This window comes from Mytilus trossulus, chromosome 9, assembly GCF_036588685.1.
Source record: "Mytilus trossulus isolate FHL-02 chromosome 9, PNRI_Mtr1.1.1.hap1, whole genome shotgun sequence".
NCBI lineage: Eukaryota > Metazoa > Mollusca > Bivalvia > Mytilida > Mytilidae > Mytilus > Mytilus trossulus.
Window position 1 is genome coordinate 77,672,773 of NC_086381.1, and position 22,539 is coordinate 77,695,311.

Below are 22,539 nucleotides of genomic sequence, written 5' to 3' on the forward strand. Positions count from 1 at the left end.
AAAACATCGTTAAAATAAGTTTTTTTAAGTAAGATTAACTATTACATCTTCCTTTTTGAGGATTTTGCTTGCTGTCTATTGAAACTTTTACCTCAACTATCTATTTATAAACCCGAAATAAACGAAAACAACAGTACATGAAGAATGTTAACAGCCGTGATCTAATATGACTTATTAATACAACATAAATTAGATGCACAACAATAGGTAACATTAATCTGATTCAACGAAAAAAACAAATTTGATGTTGTATTTAATAAAGTTAAGGGTGAATAAACTCATCATTGATACCAGCATTGAAATTTTACATTTACGACAGACGCGCGCTTTGTTTACAAAAAACTCATCAGTGACGCTCGAATAAAAAAGTGTCAAAAAGGCCAAATAAAGTTCGAAGTTGAGCATTGAAAACAGTATTAGATCACATTAATATTGTTCAGATTTGTACAATATATAAAATAAAAAAAAAAAAAACGCTGAAAAAATGCTCATTTGTTTAACAGTAAAATAGCATTTGAAAAGTCTGCAATGATTAAATAGTAGATAAACAAAATAAAAAAAAAGATTTGCAAACAGCCTTTATAAATTTGGGGAGTCCCAATCATTATAATTTCAAATAATTGAAAACCTGCCCCCGACCAAATTCTAGGGAACGATTATCAGCATGATTTGTTTCTTATTCAGCTTTTCCTTATATGTTGTATCTAGTTTTATAAATATCTATTATCTACATAACTTAAATTAAAAATGTACTATTCATCATGTTCATATGTCTTACAACTAAATTTAAAAAAAGACGTGTTTGTTGTGCAATATGTACAGTTATTAATTTAAAGATTCGCGGAAATCAATTATTATAATAGTTAATCGTTTGCTTTTGTTCACATAGACAATGAATTACCATGAACTAGAAGGGTTAGTGCACACCATACTAGCCTAACATATCATCTCTTTAAATTTAACGTTTAAAAATAGATTTTTTGTCTAGAGCAAATACCACGAAAATGTCCCAAGATCTTTAAATTGACAACCGTACAACTGTTACTATCAACAAATAATTTTTAAAATGGCGAAAATAAATGGAAGTCATATTACTGTATCAGCGAATATTATTCTGACCGCCTCTTTAATTACAAGGGTAAGTTATTTTGCATTGTGTTGAATCCTAAATGCACTTTAAATTCGTACTTATTTGACCTTTCAATGTATTTTTATTTAACAATGTTTAAGTGTCATTGACACTGATGATACTTAGACAAAACACGCGTCATCCGAAATATAAGCATTGAATTTTTAAACGTTTTACATTATTAATTGTACATAATGTTTAAATGTTTTATTTGCAAATAACTGAGTTTTAGATTGTAAAACACAAATAAAAATCAAAATAAATTCAGGTTGAAATCATGAATAATGATTTATATAAGTAAAGAAAAAAAATATATGTGCAAAATCTTTATATTTTAATGAAACGTTTATTGTCGAAATGCGCATCTGGTGCAAGAAAATTGGTACCGTTAATTTTATTACTACCACTAAGTCGATGCCTCTGCTGGTGGACTATAAATCCCCGAGGGTATCACCAGCCCAGTAGCCAGTACTTCGGTATAAAAATACGGATTTTTTGTGTTATCAAAATTTGCTGTTTCAAAATATTAGAAATTATTATAAATCAAGGAATGTATATATTATATGCAAAGCTCTGATTCCTTTCACGGATTTGGCTATACGTTTTGGACCTTTTGAATTATAGCTCTTCATCTTATATATAAGCTTTGGATTTCAAATATTTTGGCCATGGGCATCACTGAAGAGACATGTTTTGTCGAAATGCGCATCTGGTGCAAGACAATTGGTACCGTTAATTTTATTCAACAATTGTTGAAGCACCAAGCTGTATTTTAATATGTGTTTAAATGTCATTTTTATACAGTTGTGCTTGATGTTCATGCTCTTATATCATTAATTTTATATTAAATGTTTTAAGAAAATTTCTTTTTTTTTTATAATAAATGTTTGAAGAAAATTTCCATTTCTTTTATAATAAATGTTTTAAGAATATTTCCTTTATTTTTGCTTGTATAATGTTAAGGCTTGATTGGTAATAGATTTCTTTGTGCAATTCATCCCCTTATTCCCTTTTTTTCATACGCAATTTCGACTAACTTATCATACATGACGCCATCGGACTATTTAATGAACCGATTTGGTAATATTTATTTGAGATATGAAGTACATGATATTGATAAAATCTTCCAATTGTTATGTTAATGTATTCTTTAGATTGACAACAACTAGTGTATTTGTTAAATGAGTTTTATAACACCTGCGCTGTGAAAATAGGTAAACCTTTATGACAAGATAATTCTTTACACTACGATTTTCCAAAATATTGAATATGATGAAATCTAAATGTCATTCGCAGTCAAATTTGTGTCATACATTTATGAATCTGAACAACACCTAACAGTTTGAACTCTTCCAGGAAATGTTTTCGGTGCCAACATGATTTGTGTGACGACTATTTATGTGATACTACATCATTTCGTTGTAAAACTTTTCGATATCGTTACAAATATTCAGCCACCCCTTAATTGATGGATAAAGCATGTTTTTATAACACTTGCACACATCGTGACATATACCCAGTTAGCCTTTTATTGGTAGATATAAATCCTTATTATATATACACATGGAAAAAAGTATTGCAACACCAAATCGAAATTGAATTTTAAAAAACTCTTATCATTTTTTTGGGATATAATTTGGTTAAATAGAACTAGTTAAACATTATTTAAGTATCACCTGAGTTTAATCAATAAATATCGACTCGATATTTTTGTATCTGCACATGCAGCTACTGTACCCGTAAACAGCAAAACAGTTGTTTTTATCCTCATTGTTTTCAACCCTTAAAATACTCAAATTTTTAAAGTTATGTGATTGTCACATTAAAATGGGTCCTTGACTGCAACAAGATGGCAGATTATCAGCATAAGGGGAGCAGGGATGTCGCTGTAAAAACTGCACGTATTGTTGGTCATCACCATTTCACTATAAGTCGTTTTGAGAATAAATCAGGCAATAAACGCTGTTAAAGACATTCCGAGATATTGAAGACCGCCTATACTATTTGCTAAGGAAAATCAAGCATAATGAAGGTTGGTCAGAAGGAAACCCATTGCATACAAGACAATCCTAAAAAGAGAGTGGTGGCCATACAGGAGCCTTTTAACAAGAACTGTTCGAGATCGACTCATCGCTACTGGTTATCGTGCGATAAGACCATTTCGGAGACCGTTGCTAACGAACAGACACACAGTTTTCCGTATCCAATGTAGTGCAGAGCTTGCCAAAGTTGTAAATTAGCATCGAGGAGGAAGATCCAATGTTCAAATGGAAGTCGGTTTATCTTCCATGGCACGATCGTAACCCGGATTTCAACCATATCGAGCATATGTGGGACACTATTGTGCGGTAAGTGCGCGAAGGACACCCCAGTTCAAACACATCATGAAATAAACAATGCCCTTTATCAGAAAAGGTTGCTGCTACCTTTGTTACAAATTCGTCGATTTATTGCAGGAAACAGAAGACGTGTAGATGCGGTTATCCGTTTGAATGGAGGCTGCGCACAAAGTACTAATTTCTTTGGCGTGTAACGATCAACCATGATATGAACAGTCATCTAAGGATTAATTTTGAAATGTCTGACATTGCAAAGTTCGAATACAGTAAAAGTTGTAAAACGCATTTTCTTGTACAAAAAACACTCCATTTTGGTATTAAAATTTTGGTTATATAAATCATTTTCAAAATTTTTCTGTTCGTTTCAATGCCAATGTACGAACAAAAAAATGTTTGAAAAAAATGATTTATAGTATAAACTATGATTTATAGTATAAATTATGCTTCAATAATATTATACACATATTTTATTATATTTATCCAAAAAAAGAGGCTGATTCTTCAAATTTTAAAAAATCAAGGTGTTGCAATACTTTTTTCCATGTGTATATATTGTTGCAAATATCCAGTCTCATCTTTATAGGTGGATATGTTCCAGACCGTATGAGGATTTGGACCGTATGCGTACTTTTTGAAAATACGCATACGGTCGGACCGTACGCGTACGGTCCGACTAATAATAAAAAAGATGGTCTAACTTTTAAAAAGGTCACGCTAAATTAATCTCTTAATCTCCTGTAATAAGCATGTTAGTAGTACATTAATTAAAGGCCAATATGCTCATTGAAATTGAGGTTAACTGTTGAAACAAAACATACAAGGACAATTGTTATATAATATTGGTAAACTTTTGAAGAAAAAAAAAATGCATATGCAAAGGAACATGCATGGACCGCAAACATGAACATATTAAATAATTAAAAAAAAAATTCTGGTGATAGTTAGTGTCAAGTTGAGGGAGAGTACAAAAATGGGATTCAGATATAGAATAAATCAAACATTTAATTTCAAGTGTACGGTTATTCACTTATCCATCTAATGTTAAAATAGCATCTTGGAGAACTAAAGCTACACATGTTTGGTAATTGTTTTTTTATTTTTTTCCTATTAAACCCATATGATACCAAAACATACCGTACGGTCTGTGGATATCATTTTCCATAAAGTATCAAAACATGCCCTACTTCATTAGAAACACCATTACTTTAGCGCATGTCACATAAAAGGTGATCAAGTTTCTAAAGCGCTAGCAGTTGAAAATAAATGTAAGATATATCCGTTTGATTGATGAAAATAAATAACGTTTTTTTTAAGAAAAAAAAAAAATTCATTGCAGACCCTGACCTTTGGTTTCATATTCATGTCAGTATATATCAAAGTCAAAGACGATATTTTAGATGAAGAAGTTATTAAAATCATCGACTTGGAAGTTGTAGCCGGGATGCCACTAGGATCAACTGTTAGATCAATTATATTTTCCCTCATTGGAGTATTTGTGGTAGAACTTATTACCGGCATTGTTGGATTGTATGGAGCTTTTAGAAGGGAGAAGCTAATGTTAGCAGTGGTAAGTAAAAAACTACAGAAAAAATCAAGAAATATTTCTATCACATTCATAGCGCTAATTTTAAGCCCGGCTTTTAATATATGATATTTTTATTTTTTATTTTTAGATTTAAGCTGTTCATGTTTAAAGAAGTTTAGGATTGTTTTTATCACATCTATATTCAATCAGCGCAAGCTGAATTTTGACTCTTAATTGGACATATATAGATATAAAACAAAAGTGATATTAGAAAAAAAGTATACTTTTTATGCCATTAAAAAAAATACAGTTATTTCAGGTCTTGGCTCTACTGATATTTGGCTAACAAATAAAAGCAATACAAGTTCTGTGTACTGTGTTTTTCAAACGATTAGTGATACAATCGATGTAACTAAGGGTTATCTCAGTTGGTCCGGAAGGGCAAACAGATCCTGCTCTAAATGACATAAAAACAGATCATGCCCTTAATAACATGCACACATTTTAGCTTTGGTTTTTTTATGAATAGCAATTAATTTATTTGTTTTAGGCCGTCGTCCTGAGTTCCTTCCTGATTTGTGTATACATTATATATATAGTACTTCTGTCGATTATATATCACAAGGTAATTCGTCCATATTGATAATTATAATAAAAAATACAACAGACATAAAAAAAAAAATCATTGAAATTATTTCCTGTATTTATCATTGCAGGTTTTGAAGACTTGACAAAAAATGTAGATTATTTTGAGAATTTGAGAATACATATTTGAATCAGTTATCAGAATGTTAACTCGTATTTATGCGATGCTCACCAAGTTGCAATAATGAAAACGTGGTTATTTTTTCTAAATAAACAGTATACAAATTGAATATTTGAAAAAAATGAGGTTCTTTCGCACATTATAAATATACTTAACAAAGCGAGAGAAGATATTAATGCAATACAAATGTCATATATATTAAAATACATCAGAAAAAAAACCCAGTTGAGGAAACAAACATGATGAATATAAAAAAGAAGATGTGGTATAATTGCCAATGAGACAACTCTCCACAAGAGACCAAAATGACACAGAAATAAACAACTTTAGTTCATCGTACGGCCTTCAGCAAAGCCTATACCGCATAGTAAGTTATAAAAGGCCCTGCAATGACAAATGTAAAACAATTCAAACTAACGGCCTTATTTATATTAAAGAAAATGAACGAAAAACCATATGTAACACATAAACAAACGACAACCACTGATATGCAGGCTCCTGACTTAGGAAAAATACATACATAATGTGGCGGGGTTAAATTGAAGTTGTTTTCATTGTCTCTGATGTTGAGCAAATTTTAAAAAAAGAGTGAGAAGAAAGAAAGAAAAATTAAAAAAGAAAAACCACTGAAATAGAAAATGCAGTAATTCATCCATACGAATAACAATAACATTATCTTCAGTTTTACAATTTGCTTTTAATTTAATGTAGACATACAGATAACTAAGAACATTGAGTCGAATATAACTTAATTTTCTCTTTTTTGGGATAACAGAAAACTGAACTCTACAATACATTACTTAATTACACAAAAGCTTATGAGTCTGGTTCTAATTACTTATCGTACTGGAACCGTGTGGAAACATTCCCTGAGTTCTTAACTAAGGTGAGACATCAACTTTACTGTGTTAGGGACACGTCAGCAGGTAGATTATGAAGTTAAAATAAATGCTACAATTTTTTTTTTCATATTGTGACAATAACGTGTTTTAATTTTCATTCAAGGATTATAACTTTTGAAATCTGAAAAAGAAGATGGTTAATGCTTAGACTTTAGTTACGCAAAAAGAGTCGGTCACTTTTTGAATTTGATTACATTAGTATGGAAACTATAAATAATAAGCACACATCTAACATGAATGAGGATTTTCTTCGATTTTGTAGCTTGGATGTCAAAATTCAAGCCCGGAAAGGCACTATTGCTGGAGTTTATATGTCCAAGAATTAGGCAGCTATCTAGAAATATACATCGGGATAATTGTGACGTGCATGGTTTGTCAGGTATGTATCAATATAATGTAAAGCTGTGTGGAATTTCTAGAGGAGCAGGTTAACTCTTCAAGCCCGAACAAAAGCACGATCAGTGATGGAAGGATTTCGTGTTTCAATTTGTTATGTTTTCAATAAAGTGTTCTTCTTCAAATGTTTGTTGGGTTAAACTTTTTGACATGACGTTTTCAGTTTTTACTTTTCATTATCCCCTTGCCTTTCTTTATAGTATTGATTAGGTTCGAATTGTTGAGTATTTTGTTTCCAGAGTTGTGTTTTATATACTGCTATACGTCTTTGATAATTTAATTGTGTCATGGCAATAATTGGATTGTCTTAGCATAGGAAAACCTTTCGAAATTGCGGCTTCTTAACATCCTTCAACTCTATACTTTCGTGTGCCCTTTTAACTCCTTAAATTCGAGCGTATCTTATGAGTCTTGTAGACAAAACGATTGGAGTTTAACATCCTAATATCTATGAAGAGTTTATTATCATTTTGCTTTCGACTTATTAGTTGTTAACTCTTTGGTATCCTTTGCATCTCAATTAACAATCAATAAAAACCAAAAGACAAATACATATAATTATAAGAGTATAGAAACGATACGGACCAATATCGAAAAGAACAATGTAAATAGCAGGGAGTAATGTCAAATAATGAAGAACATTTGATAGAAAAAATATCACAACACGCTATGGCTTGTATGCGTTTAATGCGTTTTTCTGAGTTGACCTTCGAATTAACCTTTCTTTTAATCCAATCTTTTGATCCTATTTACATTATTTGATATGTTTAAGAGTCTTAGATAATTTATATTCGAGCAGCTGTATTCGAGTTATCGTTGTGTGGAGATTAATCGTACATTACTATATTTCTAGGTTAAATGACACGTATGTTTTTAAAAGAAATATTGTGAAATCAACGATGTGGTAAAATAATTTAATCGAATACGATGTTTTCAGTTAGCGGAATATTACTTTTACAGATTTGTTCAATAGTTGCAGCTGAATATATCTTCCGTAAACTTGAATTCAAAGAAAAGAAACCAAGCATTTCGGAGAACAAGTATTACTTATTGTTAAGTTTAAAGCATGGTATGTTACGGAGTTTGATCATCTTCATAAAGGATAATTGGAGCAGGTAAAATATAGTATTATTTCAATTGGCAACATATTTTTCTGGTTTTATAGTAATTAAAGTAGTTGAGAGCAACAGGAAATTATTTGGATGGTGTAAACCACCCCCTAAAAAATTAAATAATGGTGTATGACATTTAAAATTATTGAAACTATTGATAAGAACTGTTTTTTAATTTATACATTAATTTAAAATATTGTAATCAAAATTCTTTTTTAAAACAGTCAAACGCTTTCCCTGAAATTAAATTGCATTATAATGTAATGTGTAAGGTGTATGGTGTAAAGGTGTAACCTGTATGGGGTAATGGAGCAGAATGAATGGTGTAATGATGTATAATGTTAGTGGGAAGTTAACACCATCCAAGGACTGTAGCCTATACACAGGTTTCATTTTGATCATCCTATTGTTTTCACTTTTGTAAAAAGACTGTAAATATGAAATCTTTATATACAAAATGGTATACATTTCCATAATTATTTTTGAAAAAAGACACAACGTATATATATTAAAAAAACACTTCAAACTGTAAAGTTTTGTTTGACAATTAAACACACTTTAGACTAATTAAGAATAAAGACTGTTAGCGTTAATAATACTTAAACTTACTGAAGATTTATTATTATTCGTTTGACAAAATTTGTCGTGGATTTTGTGGTTTCAGTTGAACCGCAAAATTAAATGTTCAACGAGTGACTTACTTCGCCATAACGAAACAAAAATTCTTCTAAGATGTAAGTTGTTACCCAGAATAAATAAATTAATCTACACTAGTATTTAACCATGTTAATAACACCATTCAAGAGATATGAATAGTCCAAAATGCGCATTTGGTGCAGCAAATTTAAAACCATTTATCGATTAACATTATTTTCGTTGCAGGTCAAAAGTTGGTTTTGCATCGGTCATACTTAAAATAAGCTCGCTTGTAAGTAATAGTAGTCATGGGCCTCGTAAGGTCTAGATTCTATTTAGTGATGAAATTTACACGTTAGCAATTGTCTGCAGCCGTAGCACGTATTTAGATTGAACTTCACCAGGAATGCTTAAAGCAAAATATTGAAAGCCAAGGATGAATAAGAACTGAGAAAGTTTAAGAGCGCTATAGTCAAAAGGTCATAAACAAAATAGCTAAATCGATAAACGGACAACTTTGCTTGAGGGAGTTGAAGCCCTACTTTCTATAAACCGAAATTTTTAACAGATGTTTTAATTTAAATGATGTCACAATCGAAGTACTGATGTTTAAGCTGAAGATACTAAAAATAACTTACAGTCCACTGACAGTGGTAAAAAGCCAAACTTGTAAAAATGAAAACAACGCGATAAAACGCTTGGAGTGTTTCTCTGTATTCACCATTAACAAAAACGCTGCCATAACTTTTCAACTTTCTCATAAAGTTCAACATTTGTAATATGAATATTGATGACATGACAGTTTTTTCTACCTGATTAGAGATGTTTTCAACACGTTTATATCTTGCTAAAATCAAAATTACAAATCTCACCTCTGTCTTTAATTAAATCTTGTAACGAATCAAACACGAATAAAAAATAAGTGTGCCATTTTAACGCTAAAATAGATACAAAAAGAAAGAAAATAGAAAACAAAAAGAAAACAAAAAAAAACCACTTTAGTTCTACGCTCAATTATATAATACACATATAAAATGTAATGTGTAATTGCCAAAAAAGAGGGACGAAAGATACCAAAGGAACAGTCAAACTCATAAATCTAAAACAAACTGACAACGCCATGGCTAAAAATGAAAAAAGACAAACAGAAAAACAATAGTACACATGACACAACATAGAAAAATAAAGAATAAACAACACGAATAAACTACTCTACACTAGAAACAACATTGTATAGAAGTTAACAACAAATGATCACCATACAGCCATTACCAATGAACAATACCAATATCGTATATCTAACTATGATGGCCCGAAATGACAAATGTAAAACAGTTCAATAGACAAAAAAGAACAGCCAAATTTTTGTACAAAACAATGAACGAAAAAAAATTATGATATACAGCAACAAATGACAACCACTGAATCAACTAATCATGACTTGGGACATAAACATTCATAACTTGGCGACGATAAATTAGTCTGCTGGTGAAAAACCGTGTCCCCAACATTTAATCTAAACTAAGTTCATATATTATAGGTTGCAGGTTTAGGGCTTCTTGGACTAGGATTAACACTTATAGGGGACGTTTTTATTAGTGATGGCTCACTCAGACATATATTTTACAAGATGCAGTTTTACCATTACTATTTCTATGATATACTGGTGGGTTTAGCTGCAGCATCGGTTGTAATTGGAATATGTACTTTGTTGGTGGCTGTACTTGGCTTGCTTGGATCCTGGAGAAAATCGAAACGCTTTCTTATTACGGTTAGTAAATATAGAAAGATAGAGATACTTGAGACTGATTGACGAATTATGTCACCTTAAATACTAACTATAAATGTCACTTAACTCCAAACGTTGTATTAAATCTTGTACGTCTTGAAATACTTATATACATAGACTACTTTAGTATAATATCCCTAGAAATTGTTGATACCATATAAAACCGCGTTTTTACATGTGTTATCATGAACACTTTCAAACTTTGTCTTTTTCCTATCGTTGGTTGACATTCCAACAAAAGAAAAATCCGATTTTCTTGAAATAAACATACAATGTGCTGATATATAAAAACTAGATATAAATCATTTTCTTAGCATAATACTCAGGAATTGGTGCAAACAACTTTAAATTCATATTTTCATAACTAAATTAGAAATGTCCACTGTATTTGGCAACCATTGGTTTTAATGCCCTCCAAATTCGTCTTACTTAGCTTTTAAACACTTTTGTGAATTCGAGCGTCACTGAAAACTCTTATGTAGACGAAACGCGCGTCTGTCGAAAATATTTTGTTTTAATCCTGGTCCATGTATCTATGGTTAGTTCCTGACTGGACAATTTGTTTTTTCACCTAGTGGAATAATACCTCTTTCATCCGAATTATATTTCTTATGCCATATTTTCTTTCCAGAGCTCTGTTCTGTCTTTTGCTTTGCATATACCAAGAGTAATTGCAGTTGTTATATGGATAGTATTTATTGAAGAGGTAAGAAAAAGTAGATACAAAGTACATTAACGGAATTCAAACGTTGCCCAACGATTAAGGATATTACATCTAGAGAACCATTATATTTTATAAATAAAGGTTTATGACCCCTTCTGTAGCCATTTCTGTACGAACTTTTCAAGCTTCAATTGTATCAAAACTACAGATATAATAATTAATAGAGATTTTGTACATTTTCAAAGGGGAAACTTGATGCAAAGCATTAATGCTTACTATTTCATTGCATTTAAAAGAAACGAGGACTTTGTGGCAAATAAATCAAGATTTTAATAGAAAATCCACAGCCTTTAATACTGAGATGTTTGTTATAAAATTTGAAACATAAATTACTCACTTGATTTTTTATGATGTGCTAGTATTTATTTTTCATAAAAAGTTCTAAGCAACCTGTAAATTCCAAAACACCTCGTGCTGAGTCACTAAAGTCGAGCGCACCTTAAAAGGTGTACTTGATTTTGGCCATATTTATATTTGTCTCAACCAATAACTACATTTATAAACTTGTTTTGAAGGAAATCAATGCTAGCACTGCATGCACTAATCCTATATATTTCAGTCATCAAATTGCAAAATATGAACGTACAAGGATAAAGGCTGTGGATTTTCTAAAAAAAATTATAGTCTTCTTAAATCTGTCCTTCAAACGTTACATAACTTCCTTTGTAGATCAACGATGGTATGAAATTTCAGTTATGGTTACAACAATTAGGATATTTTTATGGAGGCAACGGAAATGAAATCACGGGAAAGTGGAATGACATGATCATGACAGTAAGATATACATGTAACTCATTCAACTTGTTATAATGAACTCTTTTTTATTTTCTTGTGTATTGATATTTCAAATTAGTGATGTCAATGATAATGTACGTATGACAAGACACTTGTATTTTGTTTTATCTCCCAAGAATCCTGCATATTTATTTTGCATTTCAGATGAAACATAAATATTAAGCAGAGATTATAAGAACATGTTGTGTTTATTGAATCAAAGATTATCTCTACGTTGTGGGTTATACGTAGGAACATTTGAAAAACAGGAATATTTTTTTATTGTAATTTGAAGGAAAAAACTGATAACATAATATAACAGCATTTGTTATACGGTGATTCAATACATGAAAATCAAAATTAAAGACAATACACGTACTAATTATCAATAAAAATCGAAATTGAATACATATCAAAATACAATTGCTAAGCGAAAATCTATTGACATATATGGTACATTTAGTACTAGAAGCTTAAGGGTTGTGGATAAATCCTGTTCAAATACAAACACATTTGAAATCAATAACAAATGATGTTACAGAAAGGTCATTACTACATGATATAATTTTTAATGAATATGTTTTCAGCTGCAGTGTTGTGGTGTCCATTATTACTCCGAAACACATACGACTCAGGGAATACAGTTCTGTTGTAAACATGCTAATCTCAGAATACTAGACAAAGAAGATCCAAATACAAACTCCTACAGTGGCATTTTCAATTATTTTGGTGGCTGTGGTGGCTACAAAACAGATGTAAGCTTCATAAACACGTGATACTAAATTGAATGCATAAAAACTATTTTTTATAACCTTACTGCTGCACATTTTACAGAAACGTTAATCGGCTTAACAAGATTAAATTGCAGTCAGATTTTTCTAGTACAGCAGCATGAATAAACGTATATATGTGATCACTGTGTGTCGTTATGTTAGAAAATAATACAAAAGTTCAGTACCTACTCTAAGAACCGGTTTAAAAAAAAAAAAAATAATATTCGTTTGAAATTTCTCGTTGTGAAATTAAATAGCTCGCAAAAATAGTTGGTTTGAAGTATCTTTTCATATATCGTCGAAGTGACCTGTCACAGATAAGCATGACAACCAAGGAAAGAACACATACTATGAATAAGTCAAAATTATACACGTGCTTGCTTCTACAGATAGCGTAGCTGCTCTTTTAAAATTGAAAATGAAAGGAAACGAAATTAGATAATATACTAAAACTGTTATGATAAAGGAAAAACTTGAACATATTTAATCTACATCTTTCAGACATGTGCAGAAGTAATCTTGGACAAGACTGATATGTTTATTGGATGGTTTCTTGCGATTGTGCTCCTGCAAATTGTTTTAGAGGTTTGATTCATTTGTGGTATTATATACATTGATTTGTGTTGGTCTTAAACATTTATAGATTTTTAGCACATGTAAAAGTACAAAAGAAAAGAAAGAGAAACAGAGGTAACACAAAACTATAAATAAATTGTTCGATATATGCATCAAAGACCAAGTGACGTAAAATTTGGCATACGACATTCAACAAGGAGCAAAACAGCGAACAATGAAAAATTCTGAAATGCATCTTTATATTATGTTTTTATAGAATTTTCATCTGAATTTAAAAAAAACAAAACAATTGTCATTGTATTGAAATATTAAGTGAAAAACGTAATGATTGGCCACAATACATCATTTTTATCATAATTTTGTACTTGGGCTTCAAGTATGAAACAAGTATTAAATGTTAAAATAATTAATTTATGAAGCAAATACATTTGTACTTGAAGTTTTCATTTGATGATTTATTTTACAAAGTTACACAAAAACATACATTTATTTTCCTTAGATCGTTGGGTGTTTCTTTGTAAACAAGGAGTATTCAGATATAAGGTCGACGGAAAACCCCGACATCTCAACAGGAAAACTAAGGCATACAAAGTCTGTTATATTTAGAAAAATCTGCAGCGGAATCAAATCGTTCTTTTTAAGTAACTGGAAAAGGTAATTGAACAAATAAGTAAATGTTATTTTAGTATATTTAGGTTCCCGGTGCATTAAAGAAGAGGGTCGAAAGATACCAGAGGGACAGTCGAACTTATAGATTGAAAATAAACTGTCAACACCAAGGCTAAAAATAAAAAAAAACACAAAAAGACAAATAATAGTTCAGAAGACACAACATAGCAAACTAAAGAGTAAGCAAGACAAATCCTACCAAAAACTTTGGGTGATCTTAGGTGCCCCAGAAGGGCACGCAGATTTTGATCCTCATGTGGCACCCGTCGTGTTGCCTTTGTTATAACAAATCCGGTGAATACATTTAGTCTTATTCTGTAGGTCCAATTCGTGAATAAAAGAATTGTATTATAGTTGTATACGACAAACTAGGAATGTTATTAGGCCTGCAAATTAGGCATGCAAATTATGGTGTGTCTATTCTGTGTTGGTCTTAACATGAATTCGGGTTTAGTTTTCTGTAATTAATTAATACTTCAGTTTTGTAATGTATATCTCTTTGATATTCATTTGATAAAATTTACTGTTTGCAATAGCATGAATTGTTCTAAATATTAAGGATGTTCTTATCCCATACATAAAAACAACGCCGTATTTGGCACTATCTTTTAAACTTTTGATCTTCAGTGCTATACAACTTTGTACTTTTTTTCACTTTCGATCTTTTATATATGGGCGTCACTGATGAGTCTGGTGTGGACGAGGCGCGTTTTTGGCATATTGAATTTTAAACCTGATGCTTTTTTGTTATCTATTTATCATGTGTTTCTTTGTCTAATATATTCTCCTGTTTATTTGTATTGTAGTCCTGTAATTTAATGTTGTCATTTCAATGTTATACTTAACTTTGCCATTAAAGTGCGAGGTTTGGCATGCCACAAAACCAGGTTCAACCCACCATTTTTTCCACTTTAAAAATGTCCTGTGCCAAGTCAGGAAGATGGCCATTGTTATATTATAATTGTTCGTTTCTTTTTGTGTTGCATTTTAACGTTGTGTCGTTTTTTTTCTCTTATTTTTGAGATATTAAGATAAGACGTGGCACGGTACTTGTCTATCCAAAATTCATGTATTTGGTTTTGATGTTATATTTGTTATTATCGTGGTATTTTGTCTGATGCTTTGTCCGTTTCTGTGTGTGTTGCCTTTTGGTGTTGTATCGTTGTTCTCTTCGTCTATTTAATGCGTTTCCCTCGGTTTTAGTTTGTTACCCCGATTTTGTGTTTTGTCCATGGATTTATGAGTTTTGAACAGCGGTATACCAACGTTGCCTTTTTTAATTTTTTTAGCACATTTTTTTTGTTATAATGTTTAACAACCTTATTAAAGATACAAGTGGATTTTGCACATACTATTGTACATTGTAAAACCGCAATTTTAGGCTGCAGCATCTTACTTAAATAATCTACTTTACTTACATTATAGGTCTAAATTGGCATTGGTTCGATTTATATCTCTAGGAACTATATTTGTGAGTACACTTTATTTGATTACGCTGTGTAATGATTAGATAAGATAAGATTAATAATAGCAAACATGTTGATAATGGAATCATTGATGGTTCCAATTTTGTCATTCATCTATATTCCTAGATTTCATAGGAAAGAAGATTTTTGTAAAAATTACAAAAGTTTTACCTCATTTTAGACGGTTCTTTAAGATTTATGATTCACATTACCAACTGAGTATGTCTATTTCATAATTTCTTTACATGTGACCTCTTCTTCTTCCAAAGAGCAGAAAACTTTAAGATTTAACTTGACTAAGTTCACATGAATGCAACGACATTAAAACTCGATAAACAAATTTAACAATAACAAAAACACTATACATTATTTATTGTTTTGCATTGAGTTAACATGTAGTTCGATTATTTTTAAATGATGTTGGATATGTATACCAGTGTTTGTGTTTCATGGCCATGCATAAGCACTTTAATTAGAATTAAATATTCAATAAAAGTTAAATAATTGAACTGAATTTATACAAATGCAAACATTTCTCAAGGACGGTACACATTTGTGTATGTGTATGAATTTATCCATGTATCAAGTTATTATTTAAAAAAAAAGTAATACTCATGTTTTTTACAAGTCTTTGTTATTGTTCGCCAAAATACTTCTGTTTAATATTGCAGATATGTAGCATTGTGGTGCTTTGTCTAGCCATCAATATAAGATACGACAAAGTATTTGGTAACTCGGATATAGAAGACATATTTGCAAGAATAAACGTTACCGATCATACCTTCTCAAGGGCCATCAGCATATTTTCCATTGTGGCTGTCACCTTTTCGTTAGTATCTATAGCAATTGTTATCTTTTCCACAGTTGTGATGGCCTTACAGAAATGGAAATCAGTCCTTAATATTTTGGTAAGCTTTTTAATATTTGAATAATATGAAATTATGTTTTATCGTTATTTTGTACCAATCCATCAAGCTCATAAGAATTGGCATACCTTGGATATGTTAACTTTGATGAAAATGTACCTTAACTTTGAGATTGTATATATTACACATATAAATGTCCTGCTCATGACAAACTCTTATTTGAAAAATAAATAAAACGTAAGACACAAAACACAAAGTATTGATTGCTTTCCTAATGATTCAAAGTAAACAAATTTCAAGTCATATTACGGATTTCGATCATGATCTAATGGATTGTTCTCGTATTTACTTTATACCTATAATATCGAAGATTTTGTTCACGATATAAAAAAGGAACCTTTAATTGCTTACTTGAATTTGTATGCGTTTTCTTCAGTTGTTGGTTTGCTTTCACGCCATATGAACTTGAAAAAAATGGTAAATAATACTTGGTATTCATGGTATTACAAAACAAAACAGTAATATACCAAAAAAAACAACGGATTCCAAGGAAAACCCCAAAACTGTAGTTCGTTAACAAATGGTAATATAAAGCTTAATTAATTTTGGAACAAGCAAAACAATATATAGAATTAATGATAACTTTATGAAGCCCAAAACAACAACAATATGATGATGAAAGCTACATTTGTTTGTCATTCGAATTATGTTAATCATACCATTTTGAATTTATAGACTGTTGGGTTATTGAGTGCTGTTGTAGTTTCTAACATTGTACAAATAGGATTATGGGGAAAGTTCTTGGCTGGAGTAAGTAAACAAATGAGATAATGTATGTATTGATAACGTCTTTTAAAGAGACATAAATCTTGCATCATTTTAAACTGTGTTTTTAACGTTATTGAAACAAAGTAAACAAATTTGCTCATAAGTCTACTCGACTTATAATAGTGAAAATATTTAAGAAAACAATCATAACTTTATAGTTTAACAATACGGGTAATGAAATCATAACATAAATCAGCAATTATATTTTAACATGAACACAATAGTGAAAGTAGGTGATAATATCGGATACGAAACACAAACCAACAATGGTTATGAAATAAATTAAGATTCTAGGCATATAACTTTGTACAACAGACACCCGCTTTGTCTACTGTATAGTCTTCAGTTTCACTCGAATCAAACAATATGAAGTTGACATATAAACAAAGTAAATTGAACAGTAAATCACGAAAATATTTTAAAATGTAACAAATTTAATATTTTTCTAGCCGTAAAACATGTATAAGTATTTAGAGTTTTGAAGTACAAATAAAAAATGTAAACGAACAAACAACTAAAAACAATACTTATTTAAAAGACAGCAGAACAAAACAAACAAAATAGTGAGAAACAAACACTCCACAAAAAATTCCTGAGATGTTTACTGTAATGATGTATATAATATATTATAGAGAAATTGTATTCATCATTGTATTGTTTGAATTTAATCAAAGGTTTCATCGGAGCTAGAAAATGAACTGAGAGCACAATTTGTTAGTCAAGATGGTGGCTATCAGTACTCTCAGAATTCAGCAACATACGACACGTCATTATCACTCTCTTGGAATACCCTTTTCATACAGGTATGACTTATGGAAGATCTCTTAATAAATTAAGACACATAGAAGATATGTGTTTGTAATCAATACTCTAATAGTTAGAAATGCGTAATGGGCTTTGTTCATTGATGATTTATATTTATTAATTTCTGAGTCATTTTGGTCTCTTGTTGAGACTTGTCTTATTGGCAATTATACCACATCTTTTTTCTTATTATAATAATTATTATGCCTGACATACCCATATGGTTATTTTATAGTATCAAATGTACCAGTAATTGGACTGTTTTTATTCACTGAAATTTCCATGTTATATCCATATCGCAAATATCTATTTATCGGTCACCATTGTTTAGCCTACTAGTTGTCGATTTTCAAATTCATTTAAAGTAGTTATGTAAGGAAAAATCAAAATTTAAATTTTCGTGACGATTGATATTCGCCTTATTTTCTCTGTCGCTAAAATCGTTAAAATAAACTGTGCGCGAAATATAATTGGTTCAACGCATTGGAAAGGACTTCAAACTTTTTGGAAAAGTACGCACTATAGAATATTGTAAGCAATTTCAAGATACAGTAAATTCGTATATATTGTTCCCGAGGGTATCACCAGTCCAGTAGTCAGAACTTCATTGTTGACATGCATATCCTTTATATGGTCATTTTTATAAATTTTCTGATTACAAAACTATAATATTTTGGTAAAACTAAGGATTTTCTTATCCCACGAATAGATTACAATAAATATAGGAAGATGTGGTGTGCTTGCATATCTGTATTAATTTGACACACCTTTTTGGAATTTTGGGTTCTCAATGCTCAATGCACTTCAACTTTTTACTTGTTTGGCTTAATAATTATTTTGATGTGAGCCTCACTGATGAGTTTGATGTAGACAAAAAGCGGGTCTGGCGTATTACATCATAATTAAGGTATCTTTTATAACTTTTGATCTGTAACATTGCACTTATAGGCAGAATGCTGTGGAGTAGGATCATTGATAGAATCATCGTTTACCTCCACCAAGTGGTACTCGTCTGGGGACAGATCTGGAAATCGAATTCCAGTACAATGTTGTATATCCCAGTCTGATGTCTTCCCATACGCTACTAGGACAGATAGCCATTGTACAACATCTATGCTAGACGGATACTTTTACTCACAGGTTAGTACTGGGTACTCATTTGTGAAGGAAACATTTTTGGTGGATTGAGCGAAAAATGCATTTTCGTGGATAATTGATTAATTGCAAAAGCCTAAATAACATTTCACTTGGGTGATCATTTTAAATCGATGTTGCCCTATACCCATAATTTTCAAGAAAATAATTATTTTACGATTCATAATGAATCTGATTAAAATTTGGTGCTGAGGGTGTTTTGTTGTGTTTATGAAATATGAGATTTATTTTTACAAGTTTTAAATAAATAATGAAGCAGACGGGGTTATACTTCACACGATGACAAGTTATAAACCTTACGAAACGTTCCAATCAGTACAGTGTTGATAATAATAATAATGATATTCAAGTAAAATTCTTTTTAATTTATTTTTTTCCAACCTAAATTCCTACAATTTTGAAATCTTCAAGATAACGGAGGTTTTGATGAGTGGATATGCAAATATGAGCGTTTTTTAATAAAATTTGTGAACTTTATGTTCTAAATCAAAGGTAACATATCGTTTAAAAAAATAGATAATCAATATTAGTGACAACACCATTTCATGCAAACTTTATCAAAATTTATTAAACATGTTGTTCCAGAAAATCAGTGTCTGCAACATCAATGTATATGAACAAATCAAAAGAAATAATATATCTTTCAGTCATGTGATGATGCAGTTGAAAAAAGATTGAAGACATACAGCATAATCTTCTTTGTGTTCATGGCGATCACCATTTTAGCTGAGGTGTGTATTGAATCAACAGACATATTTAAGTCAGGTGATGTGATTAATAGTTCTTTACAGTATTTCATGGTATTTGGACTTGACATGATACGTAATCAGGAAATTAATCCAATGAACAAAAGCGTTTTGATGCTCGCACAATACTGGTAGTCAATATACTGAATTATTCTGCAAGAAACTGATATTTAGCTAAAAGCTACAGTAGATAAAAGTTTCCACAAAGGATCAACTCAGACAGTTTGAATCGCATTTTAATTAAAAACTACTTTTTATGTACCCGCTATTCAACCATCCATACGTTAAGATAGTCTCAGTTTTTTGTTGTTATTTGCTCTTTAATCGGGGTGTTATATCTTTGACATATCACCCGTTTCCATTCTCAATCTTATCATTATGAACAAGTTACACTTCGGGTAGACAACGAAAGGTGCTTCGAATTATTTTTATTTGTTCAATGAAACAAATTGGCTTCATTAGTTGTTCATTTGGCATTCAACCATACAACGTCATATATATATATATATATATATTTAAAATCAGATTTACATGACAATGTTAACTATTTTTCACAATGCAACTACTGACCACATTTTAGCCCTGTGCCGAAACAAAAAGCACACACAATAAAGCGTACATAACAAATTATGTAAATAACACATATCACAACATTTGAGTTTTTGTGATGTTTGGTAACTGTCAGGTTAAATCCACATCGAATTTTATCAATGTGTCTCATTTGCAGTAAGCAATATAAATTTTAAGTTTGGGAGAATAGAATTGTTCAATATAGGAATGAAAAATTTCATAACAGTTTCCATAAATTTAGGGGAAAATGCCATTTTGTACTCATTATAGTGACTATGTCTATAACACGGCTTTACGGGGTTATTTCGAAATGTGTTGAAATGAAACTCAGAAAATTTACTTTCTAATTATGATTTTCAGATGAGTTGCATTATAATGACTGTATTCGACGTTATAAGGCTAAAGAAATTAACGCTGGGTATAAAAGCTGGTGACGACACAAAAGAAATCATAAGAGAAAACGAAAAAATCATGCTGAAACAATCAATTGGGGATGAAGCAAATAAATCAGAAAATAAAAAAATACAGAAGGATAAACCAGAAAAAATACCACAAATCAAGAAGTCGATGTCGAGAGGAGCATTTGATTTACAAAAGAAAGAAAGTACAATTATTCAGGATAAACACGAAGACAAAATTGAATTACAACCTGTAAAATCGATGGAAATTGCGTACAAAAATAAAGCTGCAGGGGAAAATATGAAAGTGGAAACAGTCACTGGTACAACTTTGAATGATGTTGCGGAAGTCGAAACAGTGGCTGAAAAAGATACCACAGCGAGGGACACCGCGATTGAAGATGCGACTGACACATCGAACTAGTAGAAACTAGACATATAATATCAGGTTTCCTTTTGATTATGTACATGTTCTTTCATAATAGAACATAAATCAGTAGAATTTATATCTGTGTAGAAGTAAAAACAACTTCGGTGTAACTTTTCTTGTCGCTTCAAAACTCACCAATCGACGCTTGTTTTATGTAGTTGTTAGCAGAACGCTCATAAGTGTGTGTATAAAACTAAAAAAAACTTTAAAAAGGTAACTGTTTTGCATGATTAAGACAATAACATTAATAATTTCTGTTAATGTTGTGAACCAAATATTAATTTAAACATTAGTAATAAATTTTTCAATCAGTTTCTGAAAAACTATTATATTTGCTTTGATTGTCTTTTTTTCATGTTTTATTGTTATGAACTGTTAATTTGTTTTACTGCATAAAAAAGAAACGGGAAAACACTGAACAAAAATCTCGTACCCTACACCAATTTGCAAAAACCAGAGTAAAAGTATATGATTATGCGAAAATAACTGTACTTGTACATGCATTCGCAATTATTTTTAAGTATTCGGATTACAAAATGTTAACACAACACGGTCCGCTAACTTATAATCACTTTACAATTATTTGTTCCTGCTTATATATCTACCGATTGTTCTTATAGTTTTTCCAGAAGTCTGCGGACTAGTTGCCTCTTAGTGTTAAAATAATTTTAAATTTTATTTGGCTGGGAACGACTACGATCTTGATATGTTATTGGTGAACAGTTTACCGGCATCAAAAGTTTTGTTAATGATTTGAATCGCTTGAATTCTAGTTAATTGACGTCTCCCTTCCTGTTAATGCTGTCTTTTAATATTCACAATTTTGTGTAGGGAAACATCAGATGCGCAGTAATTGGTTATTTTTCACAAACCTGTTTGCCTTATATTACTTGAATATATGAACAATACACTTGTGGACTCGAATGATTCGAAGGGTATCAGTTATTAAAACATGTATTGACCAACCATGAATTTACATGATCAACGAAGTGAAATTTTTCTTTTGCTTGTACATGAACAGACCACATTGCATAACAATACAATCAAATATGCACAGTTATACATTTTTCCTCAATCCACGAAAATGTGTTATCACGAAAACAAACGAATTCACAACGATATATATCGTGCATCTAAAGAGCTTTTCTAGATTTACCAATATATGA

The 22,539-nt window shown here is 30.8% G+C and overlaps 2 protein-coding genes and 1 long non-coding RNA gene across 3 annotated transcripts; all 3 read left to right on the forward strand.

Moving 5' to 3' along the window:
• Positions 1 to 6,603: 6,603 nt before the first annotated feature.
• On the forward strand, positions 6,604 to 9,101 carry LOC134684214 (uncharacterized). Its single transcript, XR_010101204.1, has 4 exons — positions 6,604 to 6,645; positions 6,924 to 7,040; positions 8,018 to 8,172; positions 9,052 to 9,101. It is a non-coding gene; the product is annotated as an uncharacterized LOC134684214 (long non-coding RNA).
• Positions 9,102 to 9,113: 12 nt separating this feature from the next.
• On the forward strand, positions 9,114 to 13,456 carry LOC134684954 (tetraspanin-3-like). The gene is made up of 6 exons (XM_063544276.1): positions 9,114 to 9,122; positions 10,346 to 10,576; positions 11,226 to 11,300; positions 11,988 to 12,092; positions 12,680 to 12,847; positions 13,367 to 13,456. Exons 1-6 carry the CDS (start codon positions 9,114 to 9,116, stop codon positions 13,454 to 13,456), a joined length of 678 nt encoding a protein of 225 aa, XP_063400346.1.
• A 493-nt stretch (positions 13,457 to 13,949) lies between these two features.
• On the forward strand, positions 13,950 to 21,690 carry LOC134684215 (uncharacterized). Its single transcript, XM_063543487.1, has 8 exons — positions 13,950 to 14,095; positions 15,536 to 15,581; positions 16,248 to 16,484; positions 17,178 to 17,252; positions 17,945 to 18,073; positions 19,023 to 19,214; positions 19,877 to 19,960; positions 20,906 to 21,690. Exons 3-8 carry the CDS (start codon positions 16,446 to 16,448, stop codon positions 21,365 to 21,367), a joined length of 981 nt encoding a protein of 326 aa, XP_063399557.1. The 5' UTR covers positions 13,950 to 14,095; positions 15,536 to 15,581; positions 16,248 to 16,445; the 3' UTR covers positions 21,368 to 21,690.
• The last annotated feature ends 849 nt before the right edge of the window (positions 21,691 to 22,539 follow it).